This window comes from Taudactylus pleione, unplaced genomic scaffold, assembly GCF_031769625.1.
Source record: "Taudactylus pleione unplaced genomic scaffold, aTauple2 ptg000054l, whole genome shotgun sequence".
Taxonomy (NCBI): domain Eukaryota; kingdom Metazoa; phylum Chordata; class Amphibia; order Anura; family Myobatrachidae; genus Taudactylus; species Taudactylus pleione.
In genome coordinates, this window is record NW_028284456.1 from 11,934,699 (window position 1) to 11,958,244 (window position 23,546).

General features: G+C 38.5%; 1 protein-coding gene across 1 annotated transcript in view; it reads left to right on the forward strand.

Moving 5' to 3' along the window:
* Positions 1-23,546, forward strand: part of NPSR1 (neuropeptide S receptor 1) — a 471,103-nt gene that overhangs the window by 234,978 nt on the left and 212,579 nt on the right. Inside the window, exon 4 of the mRNA XM_088464420.1 lies at positions 237-330. Within this exon, the coding sequence (XP_088320546.1) occupies positions 237-330 (94 nt within the window). The remainder of the gene's footprint in view (positions 1-236; positions 331-23,546) is intronic.

The following is a 23,546-nucleotide window of genomic DNA, read 5'->3' on the forward strand; positions in this document are numbered from 1 at the left end:
TTTACATCTTCTGTTTTCTCTACCATCTAGTGTTGTAGAGCACTTTGGTGCTAAATTATGTATTATTATTATTATTATTATTATTATTATTATTATTATTATTATTATTACTATTATTTATTTTGTACTTGCGTCTGCAGTTTATATGAAGTTATTTAAAAACTATTTATTAATTTAAAACTGAATTTGAATTAATATCCAACTGAATACCTTATTGTGTTTGTTTCTTTGTTTAGGTTGTCCTTTTGTATGCTTCTACCTATGTGTTGGTGTCTCTCAGTATCGACAGATATCATGCTATAGTTCATCCAATGAAATTTCTTCAAGGAGGTATGAATAATTTAATTTATTACTGGTCAGACATATTTATATTAATTGTGTATAAAATTTTATATTGTGCACTTACACACTTAAAACTGTATTCAGCCAATATACAATTTGTCCTCTTGATTTAAGCACACCACATTTAAAAAAAATTCTTAAAATTTAATTTTGTAGTAACTTACCTATCTATCGTAAAGTGGGCCTGATTCAGACCCGCTTGCGAGCGCTGAGCGCTTGCAAGCGGGTCGATGGTGCCCTAGTGCGCATGCGCATGATGGAGGGAGCTCCGTCGTGTGCGTGCGCGAGACCCGCATAGCAACGGCCAAGCCGTCGCTATGGGTCTCACACCAAAGGGGGCATGCTGTTGATGGTGAGTGACAGCACGCCCCCTTTGGTGGGCGTGCCGGGGGCGTTGCTGCCCAGATGGAGGCATTCCCATTTGAACGCCTACCATCTGGGGCCGGCCCCACTGACATCACTAGTGATGTCAGTAGGAGTGCTTTTGGCTCTGACAGAGGTCTCGTCGCAAGCCCGATGGTCGCGATGGTCTTGGCCATCGCAACCATCTTTTTGGCCGCTCTCATAAGCTGTGGGTGGTTACCGCAGGGTCTCGTCGCAAGCCCTATGGTCGCGATGGTCTTGACCATCGCAACCATCTTTTTGGCCGCTCGCATAAGCTGTGGGTGGTCACCCACAGCTATGCGAGCGGCCAGGAGGCTGCTCCAATTTTAGGTAGGAGGGTCCTGATTCAGAGCGAGCGCTCTGGTCAGAGTGTCCGGCTCTGAACCAGGCCCAGTATCTGTCTACCATCATATTTTTTTTTAGAAATGTATTATCTGTACATTAATCCAAAAATATTACGGAGAAATTATTTTTCCAAAGCATTTTGCGACTATCGCTTGCAACAACAGCCATCGCCAACTGGCTAGAAAACACTTTAACATGAGTAGTGAGCTGCATATTTTATGTCAATTTAGATCAAATGTATTTATTTGAAGATACAATAACTTCTAATGTTTCACACTTTGCAATGAGATATTAGTGAAACAATGTCTTTATCTACTATATAAAAGTGAAAATTTGTCCTTCTGTCCTTCTATACAAATCCAGTTTACAAGCCACGATCGTGAAATTTTACATATGAGCGTATTAAAACACGGCGGAGGCAACTAAAAAAAATTTAAATCAAAATTAATTACTGTTAATTTTTAATTAATGAAAAAAACACAATTTTTGCATTTCATTCGCCCTCTACAGGTCAGGTACGGAATTACAAAATGATTTAGCTTATCTACTATTTTTTCTTTTCTATCTTCTCTACTAAATCAAAATTAATTACTGTTGTTTTTTCATGAATTAAAAATTAATTTTTGCCCTAGCATTCGCCCTCTACAGGTCAGGTATGGAATTAGAAAAGGATTTAGCTTATCTACTATTTTTTCTTTTCTATCTTCTCTACTATATAAAATTGAAAATTTGTCCTTCTTTACTTCTGTCTTTCTATACAAATCCACAGTTTACAAGTGAAGATTACGACATTTTGCATACGAGCGTATTAAAACACGGCAGAGGCAGCTAAAAATTTTTTAAATGGAAATTAATTACTGTTAATTTTTAATTAATTAAAAAATACAATTTTTGTTGGACGCTCATTGTGGGGACTCACGGCATATGGGTAGGGCCTCGGAGCAAGCATTTTGTGTTGTCATGTTTTGTCATGATCTTAATGTTTATTGTCGAAGAGAGCTTTAGCAGGCTTTGCCAGCATTCTCGGCTCTATGACTATACCAAATTACGCAACAACATTCACTTCTTTCTTCCAACTGTGTTAAAATTATGACTTTGCAAGGACCCTGCTGTACTGTGAGCAGCCAAAATATTACACATGGAATGCTTCTCCAAAAGTTTTTCTGAGCAGGAAACAGGGAGTCACTGTAGATGGTCATCCTGGTATCAAAGCAACAGAAGCTCCTGGCAGTGTTTACACAGTACATCCTACAAATTTTGAATGCTTCTATCTCCGAAGTTTGCTTTACACTGTTACAGGTCCTACTTCCTTCGAAGACCTTAGGACTGTTGATGGGGAAGTTTGTCACACTTTTCGTGAGGCTTGCCAAAGGAGAGGTTGGTTGGAGGATGATGTGTAAACAAACATTCTTATCATCCCGGGCAATGCTGGGTACTCTAGCTAGTTTTAGCTAAATTAAAATTGATTTAAGGGTTCCAAAAAACCCAGAAACTTTTTCAAATAAATTTTGATTAACAAATCTTAAGGGGCCCATACACCTAACGACTGATTGCGTGATCCTGCGATTGGTTCAGAAACGCAGATCCACCAGTCGGAAATGCCGACTGGTGGCCATTGATGTTCCGCGATCCGTCGGAGGATCTGTGAAATTCTCCATGTTAAATTTCACCGATTTGCTGAACACGATCATATTTTGATCGTGATCGGCAAATCAGTGAAATCTAACATGTTGGATTTCACCGAACCTGTAATCCGGCATCTCTGGATCACATAAATGCTGCAGTCCATCGATTGTGTATGGAGTCCAATACTTAAAAATACTGCAAAATTTAAATTAACATATAAACAATCCTATTGGCCCTCATAATGTATTTTAAACATTTAAGAAAGTACAAAACAAAAATTATTAATTATTTGCTGTTCTTGAATAGTACAAATTGAGAGATAAAGAAACTCTCTTTTTTGGGATGAAAGAGAGTTTCTTTTTCTCTCAATTTGTACTCTAAACCTTTACTTTCAGGGGAGCACCCCCACACTTATGACTCTTATGGATATCATAGCATACCATTTTATCCTTTAGGAATAGTGGGTAGTAAACAACTTGTATGTAATACCATATTGTGATTTCCTTTATTCCTTACAAGAGCTCAGGTTCTCCCCTGTTTCCCTTCCCTCATTATTACATGTTTTTGAATAGTGTAAGACAATTTACCATACAAATATTGCAAATAAAGTTTGGATATAATGTAATATACTTAGACATGGTGAAGTATTAGCTCACTGTACACATCAGACAACCATAGAATATATAAGTAGATATACATAAACAAAGCACCCAGCAGCAATACACCAAGGTGTGATAATATGTAGCATCCAGAGATATAAAGCTAACGTAGCAGTCCAAGACTATCAAGTAACAGACATCTCAAGGGCTGCCCAGAGTCAATTCAGAACACAGCTAAAGGCAAATCTGAAACCTGCCAAGTAGTGGCACATGAGGAGTCCAGCGACTTGGCCCAAATGTGATCACATTTAGCCTCAGCATTTCTAGATATATATGCAAATTTTTCATCAAGGAAAACCATTCCAAGTAATGTGGTCCCAAAGGTGCCAGTCATGCAAGCACGACACAAACTTTAGTCAGCATGAATGAATGAAGACATAACAGATAGTATATTAATCCAATAATTCCTCATCTGAGATATGAAACACACAGATTTTATAGTTCAACAACTGAGGAGACACACCCGTATTGTAGGGTGGCCGCATCACCTTACACCAAACTTCTGAAATCCTTGTCCATAAATGGTGCCAGAAAGTAACCTCGGGCCTACAGATACATACACCTAGCCTCAATACACCTTGCGGTCTAAGACGTCTGGCGCAAGTGAGTCGTGCTGAGTGGTCTAGAGTAGCAACTTTTGTTTAAATTTATGTCTTATTCGCCAAGCAGAAGCAGCAAAACACCACTCAATCTATACCAGAGATGCCAGGCTGTGACATTAACCACCATACATATTAACGAGCGTGGAGTTTGGTCTCTGCTCCCTGCTTTATACCTGCTGAGCCTGTGATTAACCACCTATTCATTGCTGGACTATAGAGACCTTGTCCTACTATCAGCAATGGTAGCCAGCTGGATCTGCATTATTTTTCGGTGAGGGATATAACTATTAAATGATCATTGGGTGTACCGACCCCTTACACCGCATCACATGTAACCATTGCTATGATTGTGATATCACCAGGCATTTTGGCAACTGCCGCGCTCTCTGGTACAGGCGATCAATACACTGAATCAGCCACCAGTCTTCCGGCCAGAAACTACTGCTATACTGGTTGCAATTACAATACTTTGTGGAACCTGCGCTCACACACTGGAATAAGACTAATATCTGCCCAGGAGTCTTTCTAGTGTCAACCTATAGTCAGGATCCCAGTCACCTTTTTATATATTATATATATCGTTGATGGTCCTTTATATAAAAGAGGAACAATTTTGTATTTGTATTTCTTTGCTGTTCAGCAACATTTGGAACAAATGCTCAAATACTTATACTATTTGAACTTCAATTGCTTGAAAAAGGTTGCTATTTAAAACCACATATTTATAGCTATACTTGCAGTGTGCAATTATTTATACCTACTGCCATTACCTGAGACCATGTTGTGCTGCAGATTATTCTGATAATATAGTGTGCTGTATAAATTGTTGTTTATATTGTATTGTAGCAATTATTATTAAATATTTTATTCTTTAAAGTTGGAACCATTCGGTCTATACCTACATATCTCTCAAGTGTTGATTGTCGTTTATTTTAATACAATTACATTTAGTAGTCGTTAAACCACACATAGGTTTATACAATCAGGTGCTGAGAATCTGGAGTGCTATTGAATCATTAGTGCCTTGGGGTTTATATATATTTCTTTTTAAGATTTACATATATCAATAAGAACACCCAATATAATTAACACGTTCACTACAACCATCGTTAGTTTCTATATGATAGATCATGTTTGGGGTCGTTTTTTTTCCTGATCTATAAAGAATATATATTTTTAAATTGTATACAAATAAAGCATGTGGAATTTAACATAGATTTAGAAGGTATGAGTGTACTCATAAAAGTAGTCTCTCTTTTTTCTTTCCATAAAATAGCAAATGTGAAAGATGTCTGAAATCTCCTCGCCGTTACCGCAAGTGCAGAGGTGCCGAGAGGGGGGGGGACTGGGTACTAATTTCTCGGGCCCGGGCATGCTTGAGGGGCCCGGCGAGGGCCCAGGTCCAGCACCGCTCCCCTCCCCTCTTACATCACTGCATCCCAGCACACGTTGCTGTGTGCTGGGCTGCTGCTCGCGGGTGCTAAGAAGCAGCCACAGCAGTCTCCTATGCCTGTGGGGGGGTGCAATCAAGCTGATCGTGCCCCCCACTGGTTATGCACCAGGCTGAGGGGGCTCACTGCGTCCCCCTCGCCAGTGCACATAACTTTCCTTTTTTTTCTTTTACCTAACGGGGCATGGCCACACCTCCCGTGATTAGGCCACGCCCCTTTTTTACCCGGGGCCCAGCTCTGCTCTTGGTGGGCCTGGTGGTTGGTGGTTGTCCCGGTATTTCAAAAATATAGATATGGTGAATATTACAAAGTGAAAAGTGGTGATTTTTTTTGTGCTGCTTTTTCCTTTGTTTTTTTAAATAGACCCGATAATAATTTTAAATAAAAATACTAATAGTAATGGTAATAAATTAATGTCATCAACATAAGGTTCTTAACCAGGAACCTTTCCTAATCTAGGCTGTATCATTGCTAATGATCCAATATATTGTATAACAGTCTGAATAATAAGTTACTATATGTACATTGGAAGGGATTTTTTACTAAAGGTATAATAGTACTTGCTGATTTTAAGATTTTTTTATGCCAATAATAGGATTCCCAGATACTGTATATTCAAGGTCTACATTTCAGCCAGCCAATTCAATTAGCGAGGTTTATCCTGTGCGTACATACCCAGAGATAGATCTTTCCTGGCATCTTCAAGAGCTGCAGGGAAAAGTTAGCGAGAAAAAGGCAACCTGATGGAGTTTAATGCATGGGGAAAACCCATTGATTCTGCATATTGAATTCCCCCCTAAGAATCTGTATTAAAGCCAGTATCAGAGAAGTACTTTTTGGAGCACTTATGGCAGAAACAGACACTTGGCAGTAGCAATGAAGAAATAAAGAAATAATGCAACAACAAGCTTGGAACATAGTCCTGAACAGTGGGAGCAGTTGTAGAAGACAGATTACAAAGTTACAAAAGCTGAACCACAGAAACAAATATATAGTAAGGGGTATATTTATCAAAGTTTGGTTTTATGGACGTGAAGGGGTTGCCCATAGCAACAAATTAGATTCTAGCTATTATATTCTAAAAGGTGTTAGATCAGTGTTTCACAACCTCAGTCCTCAAGGCACTCTAACAGTCCAGGTTTTAGTGATATCCATGCTTGAGCACAGATGGTTAAATCAAAATAACTGAGGTACTAATTAAAACACCTGTGCTTAAGTATGGCAATCCTTAAAATCTGGACTGTTAGTGTGCCTTGAGGACTGTGGTTGGGAACCCCTGTGTTAGATAAAGGTTAAGTAGAATTTGATTGGTTGCTATAGGCACACCTCCACTTCTATAAATCCGCACATTAGTATATATTCCCCTAAGTGTCTTGAAAATACAGGATGACACAATTAACTCTAAAATAAAGACAAATATAGAGATTGTAAATAAAGATGAACAGCAGAATGGCTGCTCCAAAATTAATGAGCATCAGGTATGCAGAATGACACAAGATTAACAGTCTCTGTAGTGCTGGTTTGTGCTGGGGAAATGAAAGTCCTGTCATAAAGGTAAAACAGAAATAATGGACAGAGACTACCTGAAGATAATGTACAATAATATTCAAGTAAAAAGCGGAAGTCTGGGCTGGCTGAAGATTATCAAAAAGGCAAGTAAATGATCAAAAATGCAGGCATGGTTTACAAATCCAATACACATGCTGAAGGTGAAAGGTAGGCTGAGTTTATAGTAATCCAAGTGCACAAGCTGAATCTCAATGGCAGGTTGTTTTCATAGCGATATCATTTAAACAGGCCAGTGGCTTAAGAGGAATTAAAAGTAAATCAGGAAACAAATCAGAGTACAAAGTCAGCAACATTAAGTTAATCCACAGGATATACAATTTTCTGCACTGACTGCAGGGAGAGGCAGAACTATAAGGGCATCAGCACAGGTGGTGTAGTTACTGCAGTGCTGAATATAGTATATATTAAGGGCAGCCAGGTAAGAAGTAGTCCAGACCAGGTACAGGAGAGGGAGGGAGGGCAGTGAGAGTGAGTGGAGGGGGAAGACCAAAAAAGGGAAATGACGTTTTGAGAAAGTAAGCAAGTATAATCATCATAGTTCCAGGTATATGGATGCTGCAGTGGGAGTTCCAGCGGTCCTATCAACAAGATGTTTGTTAATCATGTTGTTTCAGAGACTGGTGATATATTCCTTTTGAAAGATTAACAAAATCCATTTCAATAACTCTTCATTCTTGGAAGGGTAACTTTCTTTCAGTAATGAGCAAGTTGTTAGTCTGCTGCACAGTCAATATGTAGGGCAGGTTTGTTGGTGTGTTAAACAAGTTATCAAGATAGGATATTAATAGGGGTGAGGGTTGCACATAGTACAGTGATATGGGTTATGATAGATTGCAATTGTTACTTCCTGGAACACGATGCTGTCAACACACAGCTAAATATGTACTCATCTGTCCACAACATCTCCAGCAAAGATTGGTTGTGCTAGGTTATATTATGCGAAGGCCATCAGGTACTAAGTACAATATAGTGAGGACCTTAACAGAGTATTCCTTAATTGTGACACTTAAAGAAGATTTCAGGGGAGTATAATGAATAATTTCTCAGCCTCCCAGACCAGGGGGGGGTGGATCTAGGAGAGTATTAGATGTTGTTAAAAAATATTCAATATTTAACATTAGTCTGCTATGGAATTTGGGTATTTTTAAGAGTTTCATTCAGTCCACAGAAGGGTCTTCACGTAGGAGACTACATTATATTGAACAAAGATGTTATCATCAAGTGGTCATACAAGGTATTAGAACAAACAGTATAATTAAGGAGGTATATAAGGCTAGAAGTGCAACCCAAAAGAATATTTATCCTTGAATAGACACCATGTACCATGTGGACAGGAGTAATAAGTTTAGTTCTGCGATATGGGGTTGAGGGTATGCCAAGTATAAAAAGTGGTCAGTTTTCTTGAAGTGTCTGGTAAGGTGCCTGGGGACAAGAACTAGAATTAACAGTGGAAAAAGATCTGACTAGTGATGGGCTGAGGACTGTGTTGAAGTTCCCACCTATCAGGAGGTGTATCTTGCACTCTCTGTTCAAGGAAGTTGAGGACTTGGTGAAAAAGTTGGATTGAATGACATTGGCTAACATTTCTGCACCTATGTAATGGCTATGTGACATAGTTTATCTTTCAGAATAATGTAGCAACCATCTTTGTCTGCAGTAGTTGGATTAAGGACAAAAGGAAGAGAGCTGTGCAGCAAAATAGCAATCCCATTAAAAGAGTACTATGCAGTCAGATAGAGCTTATGTTTCTGAAGTGGAGCTGATGAAGCACAATCTTGGCTTAATGGCCTAAAGGGTGTGGTGGATGAAAGATCTCTTTCTTCAATGACACACATTTAAAGTGGTGATGGATACAGGTATATTGGATTTTTATTATGTGGATGAGAGGGCAGCTCAGAATTCTCTCGACTAGCTTGAGAAAGTAAGTTAGGGAGTATGAGCACATGGAGTGTGTGTGTGTGTGTGTGTGTGCGTGTGTGTGTGTGTGTGTGTGTGTGTTACAGCACGCTGGATCCCATGGCTTACTTACTGGGTCCAGCAGTGCTGCACGGCACCTGGGCAGTGGTCGGAAAGCCCGCTACTAAAATCCCTGACTGCGGCTCCTCCTTGCGGCCGCAGCTCCTATAGGGCTGTGTGCGCCACTCAAAGATAAATGTAAAAAGACAGATGCGCCAACAGTGACGTTACTGTGAGCAGCAAATTTGAATTGTCACTATATAACCAGAAGCCTGGACACTTCTCCTTTGCCAGAGTATAGGCTCCCAACCTTGCTCCAGCATTCTTATTATTTCAGATTATTACTGTACATTCCTGATGGTTTTGTTCCAGATCTGTTTACGTCTGACCCCGGGTACCGCTTTGTAAGTCTGGTTCTGACCCGGCCTGTTAACTATGCTTGTACATTACAATATATTCCACTTTGCTCCAGTGTACACCAGCACCTGTACTAGGGAACCAAGTCAGAGAACAGGGACCTGCATGTTGGCACAGCTAAGTCTAACTCCTTGTGGGGGTCCCTGGTGAATACCGCCGGCATTTTAGACTCAACTCCTCTGTACTGGGTCTTAGTCAATACCAATGTACAGGCAAGCATCTACTGTACATCCGTGAATTTACGACAGTATGTGAAGAAATTAGGGTTCAGAATTGGAACTGGAGTGAGGTAACCAACCTCTGACAAGAGGTGACACACACAGTAATGAAGGTAATATCAAGTGTGAAATGAGATAGATAATAAACAGTAAACAAAGCTGCTAATTTATTAAACACTGGGTGCAAAGAATATCCACACAGGAACTAATACTCCTCTAAATCTATTCCCCTAATTTGTTTCATAGTCTTGAATTCAATTCTATATTGTGGGGAGGTGCACCAAAGAATAAATATGTCATAATCTAAATCAAAAACAAGAAAAAGTATTCTTATAGCGGGCACACACAGATTATGTTGAATTTATGTAAATACAATACAGTGAGGACCTTGATTATCAGATTAAAACATAACTTTTATTAAGGCGAAATATATAAAATAAATATGTGCAAGAAAATAAAGTGATTAAAATGTTGACAAAAACCTGTTTTGTGTATTTTATCTCTCTGTTTGTCATTATATTGTCCACATAATTCACTGAGAATGAAAAATAATATCAGCCTATTATCGGTTTATTATGAGAAAATAGTTACCAGTATAGAGAATAACTAACAACTATTGGATTAACTCAAATTAAATCCACATATCATGTGACAGTATTATAATATAATGTAACCTCCTTCAAGGATTACATTGTGGGGTTCAATAGTTATTTCTCAATATTCAGATCACTTACTCACAAATCAATTATATTAAACACTTTTCTTCGTCTATTAGATAACTCATATATATGAATGTCGCTGTATATGATTTATTTGCACAATTATCCAAGACTCTCTCAAATTTTAATTATGTCTCAGATACATAACCATGTGTATTAATGGTATATTATTATACATAACTTAGTTAATGCAATGTGTTAGTGACCATTGCTGGTGTAGTATTTTATATTATTTCATAATACCGTATCATTCTGAAACCATCAAATTTCTATTACAGTTTCTCATTCCAATAATTGTATCACATTGCAGTTTGTTTCAATAATATTTTGTAATGGATTGGAAACATTATGTCCTCCCTACACATGGAGTAGAGTCATGCTATGCCACCCGCTAAAGGAACAGGACTAATTTCTATTCTGATGTATATTTCCCAATTAAGGACCTATTCCTTTGTAAGTGATACACTTATATATCCAACAGTATTACACATAAATAATTATTCCTGTGTATTTAAATCTGCAATAACGGGCTGATAGCTCCCATATATTGAGAGCAGTTTTTAAGGTGATGGTAAGTGATGTAACCTCAGTTTTTACCACACTATATAATATTTCATGGATTTAATGGTATGTTGAGTCAACAGCATTATGCAATAGTAAGTAATTTCCATGTATGCGCACACATGGTTAGAATAAGTGGTGGACGGTCCGGACTCAATTTTCAACACAGTATATGTCTTGCTCAACAGAAGGGTAACTCCCCTATTTTAAAGATGCTATCTGGGGCAGTGATGGGCGTTATACACTCCGTTTTCAATATAATGTATAATATTTCATGATTTTCATAATATGTTTAATCAACAGCATTATACAATAATAGATAGTTTCATGTATTCACACAAATGATTTTAAACGGTGATAAGCAATGAAAATTCAGCATTCACCACAGCGTGTATCTTATTCGGTAGCACTGCACAAGGGTAATCCCCGCATGTTGAGAACAATATTTTAGACAATAATAAGCGGTGTGAGATCCGTTTCTAATATAATATACAGTGTTTTAAAGTTTTTATAGTTTGTTTCATCATCGGCACTACACATTAATAGTTGATTTTCACATACTCAGCTTTCACCACAACGTGTATCTTATTCAGCGGCACTGCACAAGGGTAATCCCCACATGCTGAGAGCAATGTTTTGGATAATAGTGAGCAATATAAGCTCTGTTTCCAATACAATATCTAATATTTGAAAGTTTTTATAGTTTGTTTACTCAGCGGTACTACACAGTAATAAATGATTTCCACTTATGTAGATAGATGGTTATAGAGGGTGATAAGCAGTACAGACTGAACTTTTAGCATAACACATATCTTTCCATTTTGATCAGCGACATCACATAATGATAAGTGATTCATGTATATTTAGATTGATGTCGCACCTTGTTTGGGTGAGAAGTTATTTGTGGAACCCTTTTCCCCTCCATGTAACACTGTGTGTTTCTTTGACATTTTCCATTTTCTGGTTGTTGTGTTATAATTATGAATAAATTAACATCATTTTATACTGTGGGGTAATTTATTAATATATCCCAATTTCTAATAGGTGTATTTACAATCAGCGCTATCAAGGTACTTACAGTCAGGTGCATAAATTTTGGGACATTGACAGAATTTTCATATTTTGGCCTCTATTCACCACCACAATGGCTTTGAAATGAAACATACAAAAATGAAACAAAAGTCCCATTACTTTTGGCCCCTTAAAAAGTTGGAGACACATATAGAAACCGTTGTAATTCCTACACCGTTCACCTGATTTGGATGTAATTACCCTCAAATTAAATCTGAAAGTCTGCAGTTAAAGCACATCTTCCACATCTGTCAATGTCCCAATATTTATGCACCTGACTGTATATATTTGCGAAAGCTGAGTACGTGAAAATCAGCTATTAATGTGTAGTGCCAATGATGAAACAAACTATAAAAGCTTTAAAACACTGTATATTATATTAAAAACGGATCTCATGCCGCTCATTATTGTCTAAAATATTGTTCTCAACATGCGGGGATTACCCTTGTGCAGTGCTACCGAATAAGATACACGCTGTGGTGAATGCTGAATTTTCATTGCTTACCACCGTTTAAAATCATTTGTGTGAATACATGAAACTATCTATTATTGTATAATGCTGTTGATTAAACATATTATGAAAATCATGAAATATTATAGATTATATTGAAAACGGAGTGTATAATGCCCATCACTGCCCCAGATAGTATCTTTAATATAGGGGAGTTACCCTTCTGTTGAGCAAGACATATACTGTGTTGAAAATTGAGTCCGGACCGTCCACCACATATTCTAACCATGTGTGCGCATACATGGAAATTACTTACTATTGCATAATGCTGTTGACTCAACATACCATGAAATCCATGAAATATTATATAGTATGGTAAAAACTGAGGTTACATCACTTACCATTGAATTAAAAACTGCTCTCAATATATGGGAGCTATCAGCCCGTTGTTGCAGATTTAAATACACAGGAATTAATTATTTATGTGTAATACTGTTGGATATATAAATGTATCACTTACAAAGGAATAGGTCCTTAATTGGGAAATATATATCAGCATAGAAATTAATCCTGTTCCTTTAGCGGGTGGCATAGCATGACTCTACTCCATGTGTAGGGAGGACATAATGTTTCCAATCCATTACAAAATATTATTGAAACAAACTGCAATGTGATACAATTATTGGAATGAGAAACTGGAATAGAAATTTGATGGTTTCAGAATGATACGGTATTATGAAATAATATAAAATACTACACCAGCAATGGTCACTAACACAATGCATTAACTAAGTTATTTATAATAATATACCATTAATACACATGGTTATGTATCTGAGACATAATTAAAATTTGAGAGTCTTGGATAATTGTGCTAATAAATCATATACAGCGACATTCATATATATGAATTATCTGATAGATGAAGAAAAGTGTTTAATATAATTAATTTGTGAGTAAGTGATCTGAATATTGAGGGCTGAGCAGGGGGCAGAGAATAAGGTTTAATATACTAGTACTTGTATATATACACTACTATATATTAAAGATGTGCTTGAACCTCCATATTTTGATTTTGGTTATAAATCTTCATAGTGTTTTGGTTTTGGTGAAACCACCCTCAAATATTTTGGTTTTGATTTTCTTTAAAATGTATTAAAAATAGCTCAAATCATGAAATGAGGACCTGCTTTTGCTCCTATCACATGGTGGCACTGCAGTTGCAGACAGGATGACAGTATAATAAACTATATGATACTACAGAATATTTTCATTAATCAAGAACTAATTAAAAGGCCCAAGGTCAGCACAAGTAAATGGAGGTGGAGTATTTAGTGGAAGCCAGGTAAAACATTGATTAATTCATTACTAACAGTACTACAATGACTAGCAAGAAAAACAAATTGGAGACATGGAAAAAACTGTTAAAAAACAAGATTCCAAATTCACAAATAAGATTTCCCAAAGTGGAAACTGAATCCAAAGAAGCAAATCACAGTCCTCGGAACAATACAAGAGATTCAAGGCAGATTAACAGCCTAGTCAAAGTTGATATTTATTAGTTATATGATTTGATTATACTACTCTTTATCTGTGGAGAAGCTACAGGAAACAGGGCTGATATACCTGGATGAGAAGCTGGTGATGTATGGCATTGCAAGATACAAAAGAACACAAAAACCCAGGTAAAGTGCAGTAATATACGCTGCCTGTCAAATACACACAATCTTGGCAAAGCTCATAAAAAAGTGGTGCCCTCCTACCCAGTCTTATGTTGAATATTAAAATGCACTTATATAATTTAACAAACAAATCACTTCAGTGACAGGGACTGCCACTTTTGTGGCTGAAATGCTTGGTTTGTTTGAGCCCCAAGTTACCAAATGGGCATAAAGCAGCTAATTTTTTTGTTAATCATCATCACATTTGGAAGACATCATTATCATCCTCGTCATCACCCTTATCACTATTGTTAATATCATCGTCAAACAATATTAGCTAATCTCCACTGGAATCCACTTATACAGAAGCTTCTGTACTTGTCATAATTGGCGGCAAAGGTCTTTCTCATAGAATTTGTAGTTCATTATTATAAACATCAGCTTTTTCACATTTTTGGAAGTAGCCTCCTATGCCGATCATTCCAAGTGCACTCTGAAAGGTTGGCAGCTTAAGTAAAAGCAAAGCTAGTTTGTACAAGGGGCTCCAAATTACCTTTATTTTCCTCCTTGTATTGAAAGGGAGTTTGAGACAGGCAAATTTGTAAATTACCATTGAAATAATCCTTCACCATTCTATTGATGCTTATGGTTTCAGATTGAGTAATCGTAGAGGTGATAATTGTGGGCAATTATTTTAAGCCTAAACAGATGTTATGTTTCATTCAAGTGTGTATCTTGGAAAAGGTCAATATTTGTTGGCAGCAGCTTTTGCAGCAGAAACTGAAGCAGAAGATGTTGAAATGTCATGTGCCACTTGAGCTGACAACTTGCTTGCTAGGAGCACTTTGCATCTCTTAAGATCTGTTTCAGTTGGAAAGAAAGATATTATATATGACCTAATCCTAGGATCAAGCATGGTTGCCAAAATGTACTGATTCAATTGCAAAATGTTGCAAACCCTTTAGTCTTGGCAAATCAAAAAAATAACTTGATTTTCAAGGTCTACATATTTAGCAGAATCAATTAATTTCATCTCCTCCTTCAGTGTCTCAAGTTGCTTTTCCAATAGTTTATCTATGGGTATGAACTGACTTAGTTTCTAAACTCACTTCATTGGTTACAATTTCAAATGGTTTCAGTAGCTTGCATAAAACAGAGAGTATTCTCCACTTTGCTGGAATAAGTTACAATGCTCATCCTCTCCTTATTTCATAGTTAGGTATAGATGCTTGGTTGGCTTGTTGCTGTTCCTCCAGTCGGGTGGCATTTCACCTGGTTACTGCAATCTTCTACATGTGGTTGCTGAATGCCAAAAATGGCAACAGTCACATGTCCTGCACATAAACCTGTCAGTGTTTAAGAAATTAAGAACTATCAAGTTTATTGTGTGCTTAAAACATGGTACATATTCAAATTGGCCAAGTTGTAATGCTTGTACAGTACAATGTTGATTCATTATCATTAATGAGAAGTCCTGATAAGAGTCATAGCCATGATGATCTGTTAGCATTAGAACTGCATCCAATATCCACGTCAAAGCATTTGGATTTAGACAATTAGTTGAGGTAATGTATGCACAGTACCAAATTCGATCTCAATTCTATTTATCTAGAACAGAAATTCCTCACCTCTACCAGGATGTTAAAAAAGTAATTTTTTTGCCAAGGATATACCATTGTGCTGACTATCCAGCTAACTACATATATGTGGACAAGCAATATTTTTCAAACTAAAGTTGACATTACTGTGACAGCCCCTGGGTATGTGTATCACCTTCAGTAGCAGCACCATCTAACACACAATGCCAGGTCATTTACAGGCAACTATTCTCAGCATCACTGGCTTCACTAAAAAGCATACCTTTTCAATCTGTTGAAAAAACTCAGAGATGTGATAGCAAAATGGTTTACCTTGCTAAGTCTTTTCTCAGGATTTGTCATTTCCATGTTTTGCTTGTACAATAAACTTGACAGTTCAGAATTTCTTAAAAAATTATAGGTCTATGCAGAATATGCTGACTGTGGCCCATACATTTTCTGGGCATTTCAGCATTAAGCAAACACATGTAGATCATTGCAGAAGCTGCAAGAACAGCTCAATTTGTCATGCCAGCAATTAACCTTTGGTGAATTAGGTGGGATGTTATATATAAGCAAGTTTTAAACTGCTACAACTTTTTAAATAATACTGTGCACAAGTTGCCATTTTGTATAGCTGGAGTTGCGACATTGCCACTTGGCTGTTTAGTGCAATGAGTACAAGTGTATAAAGTGTGTGTGGGCATCTCATCTCCCACCTGTTTTGGCATTAAATATTTTGGCTTTTATTACTTTTTTGATACACATTTTGTTACTTTTACTGTTTTATGCTTAGTTTTAGGAGCATAGACTTTGAATGTTTTCTCATCTTTGGGATGAAGACATGCAGCATTTTTTTTTTAAAAAGCTGTTACTAGAAGACATATGTTTTTAGTTAATAAAAAACTGTTTTATTTTTGTTTTCTTGTTTTAAAAGATTAAAGAGTTTATTCCCTTTTCATTCATTTTTTAATTTTTTATACCTTAAGGGACAAGAATCAATGTTCTAATAGTTGGAATTACTATTGTACTAATTTAGTATTCAGTATTTATGGTGAAGTATAGCATGTGGTATTAGATATTCCACATGGTTTACCTTGTTGATTTGTTTCCATCTAGTTCATGGAAGGTTAAAGCAAAAGGTATTAACCAGCTGAAATTCCACCCTTTATATACTTCAGTAACTGGAGGTACAGCAACAAACCATCAAGATGTACACATTAAACCATGAGGTAGGGAGACATGTTACCTTAATGCAACACACTGGATAATTCTCTCATTTTTATGCAAACTACTGAAACCCTTTGAAATTTCAACATAACTTTACCAGCCTGAGTCAGGTCATACAATTAATTAGAGTACTCGAAAAGCAACTAGAGATGCTGAAGGAGGAGATGAAACTAAGTGATTATGCTAAATATGTTAGTTCTTTATATGCTTTGCCAGGACCAAAGGGTTTGCAACATCTTGGAATTTAATCACTACATTTTGGGAACAATGCTTTATCCTAGGTTTAAGTCCTATGTTATTTTTTTGTTTCCAAATGACAAATATATTAAGAGATGCAAAGAGCTCAAGTTGCACATGACACAATGTCTACCCTTCATTTTCTCCTGCAAATGCTACTGCCAGGAAAAAAACTATCACTTTTCAACAGTCCCACTGGTGATGATGATGGGGTCAATTCAGCACACCAGAGTAAAACATTATGACATCTGATCAGGCTTAAAAGAAATTTCAAAATATATTGATACCTCCAACATGACTCAATTTGATAAAGTAAGCATAAATAGAATGGTGGAGGATTACTTTAATGATGATATTCAAATTAGCATCTCATACAGTCCCTTTGAATACTGGGAGGAAAGAAAGGCAATTTGGATCCCCTTGTACAAACTAGGTATGGTATACATAAGCTTCCCCAGCCTCCAGTGTGTACTCAGAAAGAGTGTTTAGAACAACTAGGAACCTTGTGAGCAATTGGCATAGGGGGCTACCTCCCAAAAAAATGTGGAAAAACTAATTTTCATCAAAATGAACTAAAAATTCCTTGCCATCAATTATAAACAGAGCCTGTAATGGTGGATTTCAGTTGGGATGAGCTAAAATTGTGTGATGATGATGATGCTGATGATGATGATGAAATTACAAACAATGATGAGTATTATGATGAGAATGATGACATCTTCAACTTTGAGGATGATTAAATCTTAGCATTAAGCTTGTTAACTTGGTTTAACCAAAGCACCAAAATGTTTTCTTTTGTGGAGGCCCAAACAAACCTGGCACTTCAGCCACAAAAGTGTCAGTCCTTGTGCTTGGTTTGTTAAACTATACATGTCCATTTTAATATACAATATTATCCCAAGGACAATTCCATTGTGCACCACTTTTTGTGCATTATGTGCTTTGCCCACCTTGCTGTAAAGACGGCCAACCTGTTACTCCATCTTCATTTGCTGGTTAGAGAAGTTTGTTATTAATATCTTTTCTACTAGGCTATTATTCTGACTTTATTTATTTATTACCAGTTATTTATATAGTGCACACATATTCTGCAGCGCTTTACAGAGAATAGTTGGCCATTCACATCAGTCCATGCTCCAGTGGAGCTTGCAATCTGTGCTCCCTATCACATGCACACACATACACACTAGGGTTAATTTTTGTTGGGAGCCAATTAACCTACCAGTATATTTTTGGTGTGTGGGAGGAAACCAGAGTACCCAGAGGAAACCCACGCAAGCACAGGGAGAATATACAAACTCCACACAGTTAGGGCCATGGTGGGAATTGGACCCACGACCTCAGTGCTGTGAGGCAGTAAAGCTAACCATTACACTGTCTGTGCTGCCCTACTTGTATTGGCCTGAGGATTATGATTTGCTGTTTTGATTCAGTTTGCATTTTAAAACTTACATTTGGAATCTTGATTTTTAATAATGTGTTCCATGTCTCAGATGTAATTTTCTGTATAGTGACAAATGTTTTACCTTACACTAAATACTCCATCTCAAATCACCTGTACTGGCCTTGAGCCTGTGAGTTGCTGTTTAGAGTAAGTTTGATGGTGATCTAGTTTTCTACTAGAGGTTACTCTGGCAGCAATCACCTGTACTGACCTGAAACCTGCAATTTGCTGTTTGAATTCAGTTTGCATTTGAACACACATTTAGAAGTTTGATTTTTAATATTTTTGCCATGTTTCACATTTACTTTTACTTATAGTAATAAATGCTTTGCTTCCACTAAATAAGCCACCTCAAAATCACATGTACTGGCCTTCGGCCTGTGATTTGCTGTTTGGAGCATGGTAAGTTTTATGGTGATCTAGTTTTCTACTAGACCTTACTCCGGCAGCAATCACCTGTACTGGCCAGTGATTTGTTGTTTGGAGAAGAGTGTTGGTATTATTTTATATATTTTACATGTCTTTTAGTTTTAATTAATGAAACCATTGTGTAGGGTTATATAGTTTATTAAACTGCCATCTTGGGTATGGATGAAAACAATATTGTAAGCTTTCAAAATTTACTGAAAAGGAATGTTATTGGTGTTAATAATATTTTAGATAGAAAAACAGGTCCAAATTCTTGATTTTAACTGTTATACATTTTAAAAATAAAAGAAAACCTATAATATTGAGAGTGGTACAGTATTTGCCAAAACCAAAGCATGACAATGATTAGAACCAAAACAAATAAAGGTGTCTATATGGGGGCCATATCATCACTTCCAGGACTCCTTGTTCTTCTTTATGCTGAAAATAGTTCTTAATGACATTACCTTTATGTTTGGGGTTGTTGTCCTGCTGCGGAATAAATTTGGAGCCAATCAGATGCTTCCCTGATGGTATTGCATGATAACCAAGTGCCTGCCTGTATTTCTGAGCATTGAGGACACCATTAATCCTGACCAAATCCCCAACTTCATTTGCTGAAATGCAGCCCCAAACTTGCAAGGAACCTCTACCATGCTTCACTGTTGCCTGCTGACACTCATTATGATGCCACAGGTGCAACACCAAAATTGATGTCACAAAACAGTCTTTGAATCATTGTTGAAATACTACAAAAATGTATTACTTTATGCTTTGAAAAATAAAAATGTTCAGATCCTGTGGAGTCATCCGATTCTGAATTAAAAAAAGTCTCATTGCTTTTCAATCAGCCCTCGTATATATATATATATATATATATATATATATAAAAATAGAAAAAAGGCACTCACCAGGTAGAAAATGAAGATAAAATCACATCTTTAATAGAATCATCTTTAAAAACATCACCATATTGTCGACGTTTCGATCCTCACAGGGACCGTCATCAGGACAATCCAAGCCAGTGTGAACAGAACAACACCACAAGTATGCTTTTCTATTTTTGTATTTTTGGATTCTGCTGGATCTCTAAGGAGCACCGCCTTTATATATATATATATATATATATATATATATATGTGACTTATATTTGAAGCTTTGAGTGCGGACTTACGATATTATATATATTACGATATTATATATATACATATATATAACAGTGTTAGGGGAACAGGTACCATCTCCTGGGGTGCATAGCTGCGTCCAAAGGTTTATGGTGCAACTGACCACATCCAGTTTTATTAAGCAGAAAAATAAAATAAAACATCAAAATAAATACCTTGGGCCTGATTCAGAGCCGTTCGCTATTTGTGGTCGTTCGTTCAAAAACAAGGGGTGGCTATTCAAATGATCCGTTCGCAAATTGCAGTCTGTTCCCACCTCTAAGTCTGAACGAGCGAGCAAAACATTCGCTCGTTTATTTGATAAAAACGCCCCCTGGCCGCACGCACCATACGTCATGTCCGCTATTAGATTAATCGAGTACATCGTACAGCGTATGAACTGCTCGCTATTCTTGTGGTTGGTGTTTTCAACCGCTATTTTGCGAGCAGTTCTGAGTTAAAAAAACCAAGTGACGTGGTCAATGACGCTGCTGTATTAATTATGCACTCCCTTAAAACGCCCGTTTTGACCTTTAAGCACGCCTGCGTTCGGATCTCCACTCCCCGTTTTCAAGCACCTTCCCCTGTTACCACCCACATACGCCTCATTCTGTCACTCAAAATAGCAGGCCCTCGCTATATTGCGTACCAACGATTTTCGGCCGCACTGACTGGTTCGCGCATGCGTACTAAAAACCGTACGCATGCGCAGATGTGCTAACATCGCTCGGAACGAGCGTACTGCCGCTAGCGAGTGGCTCTGAATGAGGGCCCTTGTCTGTCCGGAAATAACGGTGAAATCACTAATTAGCCTTTTCTAAGGCTGAACACCCTAAGAACCGATCTGGACCTAATGGATGGAGCCCGTCCTCACTCTCCATCCATAACCCCTGGAACCCTTAACCAGCTTTTATCATAGGCCAAAAAGCTCTCAGCAGAACAAACACAAACATCTTCTTGGGGTTTTAAAACATGTAGGTCAGAAACCTAGGACAAATATACCTGTCCTTAAACACTGCTCCAGTGTTCTTGTCACAATATATATATATATATTAGGGGTGAGCGGGTTCGGATTTCTGAAATCCGAACCCCCCCGAGCCCCCCCGATCCGAGTCCGATCCGAATCAGGCTCGACTTTTCCCGCCTGACTCGGATCTGAAATCCGCGGGTTTTGGATCCTATATAAGGTACCCACGTCGGCGCCATTTTCTCACTCGGCTGTGGACAGTGAAGAGGGAGGGTGGGAGTTAGGGCTGTGTAGTGTAGTGTAGTGTAGTGCTGCTGTTGTCCACTACTTCAAAGTCCATAGGGGCTGGCTGTGTTGTGCTGTGCTGCTGTTGTTAATAGGGGCTGTGTCCACTACTTCAAAGTCCATAGGGGCTGGCTGGACTGTGTTGTGCAGTCAGTTCTCCATAGGGGCTGTGTCCACTCCAAAGTCCTGTGCAGTGTCCCAGTCCTAAAGGAGTGCTGCAGTGTTGTCCAGGGGGTGCTCTGTCCATCAGGGGTGCTCCCCCCAAGTGCTAAAAAAATAATATATTTTCTGTGTTTGTGAATTGTGTGCGCAGTAGCCGCACGTGCATCAACAAAGTAGTGCCAAGCGTGCGCCTGTGTCATAAGTAAAGGGCCGGCTGGCTTGACCGTTAAGGGTGCTGTAACCCCCGAAAGTACACTCCAGTCCAAACCAAAAAAAAATTTATTTTCTGTGTTTGTGAATTGTGTGCGCAGTAGCCGCACGTGCATCAACAAAGTAGTGCCAAGCATGCGCCTGTGTCATAAGTAAAGGGCCGGCTGGCTTGACCGTTAAGGGTGCTGTAACCCCCGAAAGTACACTCCAGTCCAAACCAAAAAAAAAATTATTTTCTGTGTTTGTGAATTGTGTGCGCAGTAGCCGCACGTGCATCAACAAAGTAGTGCCAAGCGTGCGCCTGTGTCATAAGTAAAGGGCCGGCTGGCTTGACCGTTAAGGGTGCTGTAACCCCCGAAAGTACACTCCAGTCCAAACCAAAAAAAAAATTATTTTCTGTGTTTGTGAATTGTGTGCGCAGTAGCCGCACGTGCATCAACAAAGTAGTGCCAAGCGTGCGCCTGTGTCATAAGTAAAGGGCCGGCTGGCTTGACCGTTAAGGGTGCTGTAACCCCCGAAAGTACACTCCAGTCCAAACCAAAAAAAAAATTATTTTCTGTGTTTGTGAATTGTGTGCGCAGTAGCCGCACGTGCATCAACAAAGTAGTGCCAAGCGTGCGCCTGTGTCATAAGTAAAGGGCCGGCTGGCTTGACCGTTAAGGGTGCTGTAACCCCCGAAAGTACACTCCAGTCCAAACCAAAAAAAATATTATTTTCTGTGTTTGTGAATTGTGTGCGCAGTAGCCGCACGTGCATCAACAAAGTAGTGCCAAGCGTGCGCCTGTGTCATAAGTAAAGGGCCGGCTGGCTTGACCGTTAAGGGTGCTGTAACCCCCGAAAGTACACTCCAGTCCAAACCAAAAAAAAAATTATTTTCTGTGTTTGTGAATTGTGTGCGCAGTAGCCGCACGTGCATCAACAAAGTAGTGCCAAGCGTGCGCCTGTGTCATAAGTAAAGGGCCGGCTGGCTTGACCGTTAAGGGTGCTGTAACCCCCGAAAGTACACTCCAGTCCAAACCAAAAAAAAAATTATTTTCTGTGTTTGTGAATTGTGTGCGCAGTAGCCGCACGTGCATCAACAAAGTAGTGCCAAGCGTGCGCCTGTGTCATAAGTAAAGGGCCGGCTGGCTTGACCGTTAAGGGTGCTGTAACCCCCGAAAGTACACTCCAGTCCAAACCAAAAAAAAAATTATTTTCTGTGTTTGTGAATTGTGTGCGCAGTAGCCGCACGTGCATCAACAAAGTAGTGCCAAGCGTGCGCCTGTGTCATAAGTAAAGGGCCGGCTGGCTTGACCGTTAAGGGTGCTGTAACCCCCGAAAGTACACTCCAGTCCAAACCAAAAAAAAAATTATTTTCTGTGTTTGTGAATTGTGTGCGCAGTAGCCGCACGTGCATCAACAAAGTAGTGCCAAGCGTGCGCCTGTGTCATAAGTAAAGGGCCGGCTGGCTTGACCGTTAAGGGTGCTGTAACCCCCGAAAGTACACTCCAGTCCAAACCAAAAAAAAAATTATTTTCTGTGTTTGTGAATTGTGTGCGCAGTAGCCGCACGTGCATCAACAAAGTAGTGCCAAGTGTGCGCCTGTGTCATAAGTAAAGGGCCGGCTGGCTTGACCGTTAAGGGTGCTGTAACCCCCGAAAGTACACTCCAGTCCAAACCAAAAAAAAAATTATTTTCTGTGTTTGTGAATTGTGTGCGCAGTAGCCGCACGTGCATCAACAAAGTAGTGCCAAGAGTGCGCCTGTGTCATAAGTAAAGGGCCGGCTGGCTTGACCGTTAAAGGGTGCTGTAACCCCCAAAGTACACTCCAGTCCAAACCAAAAAAAAAATT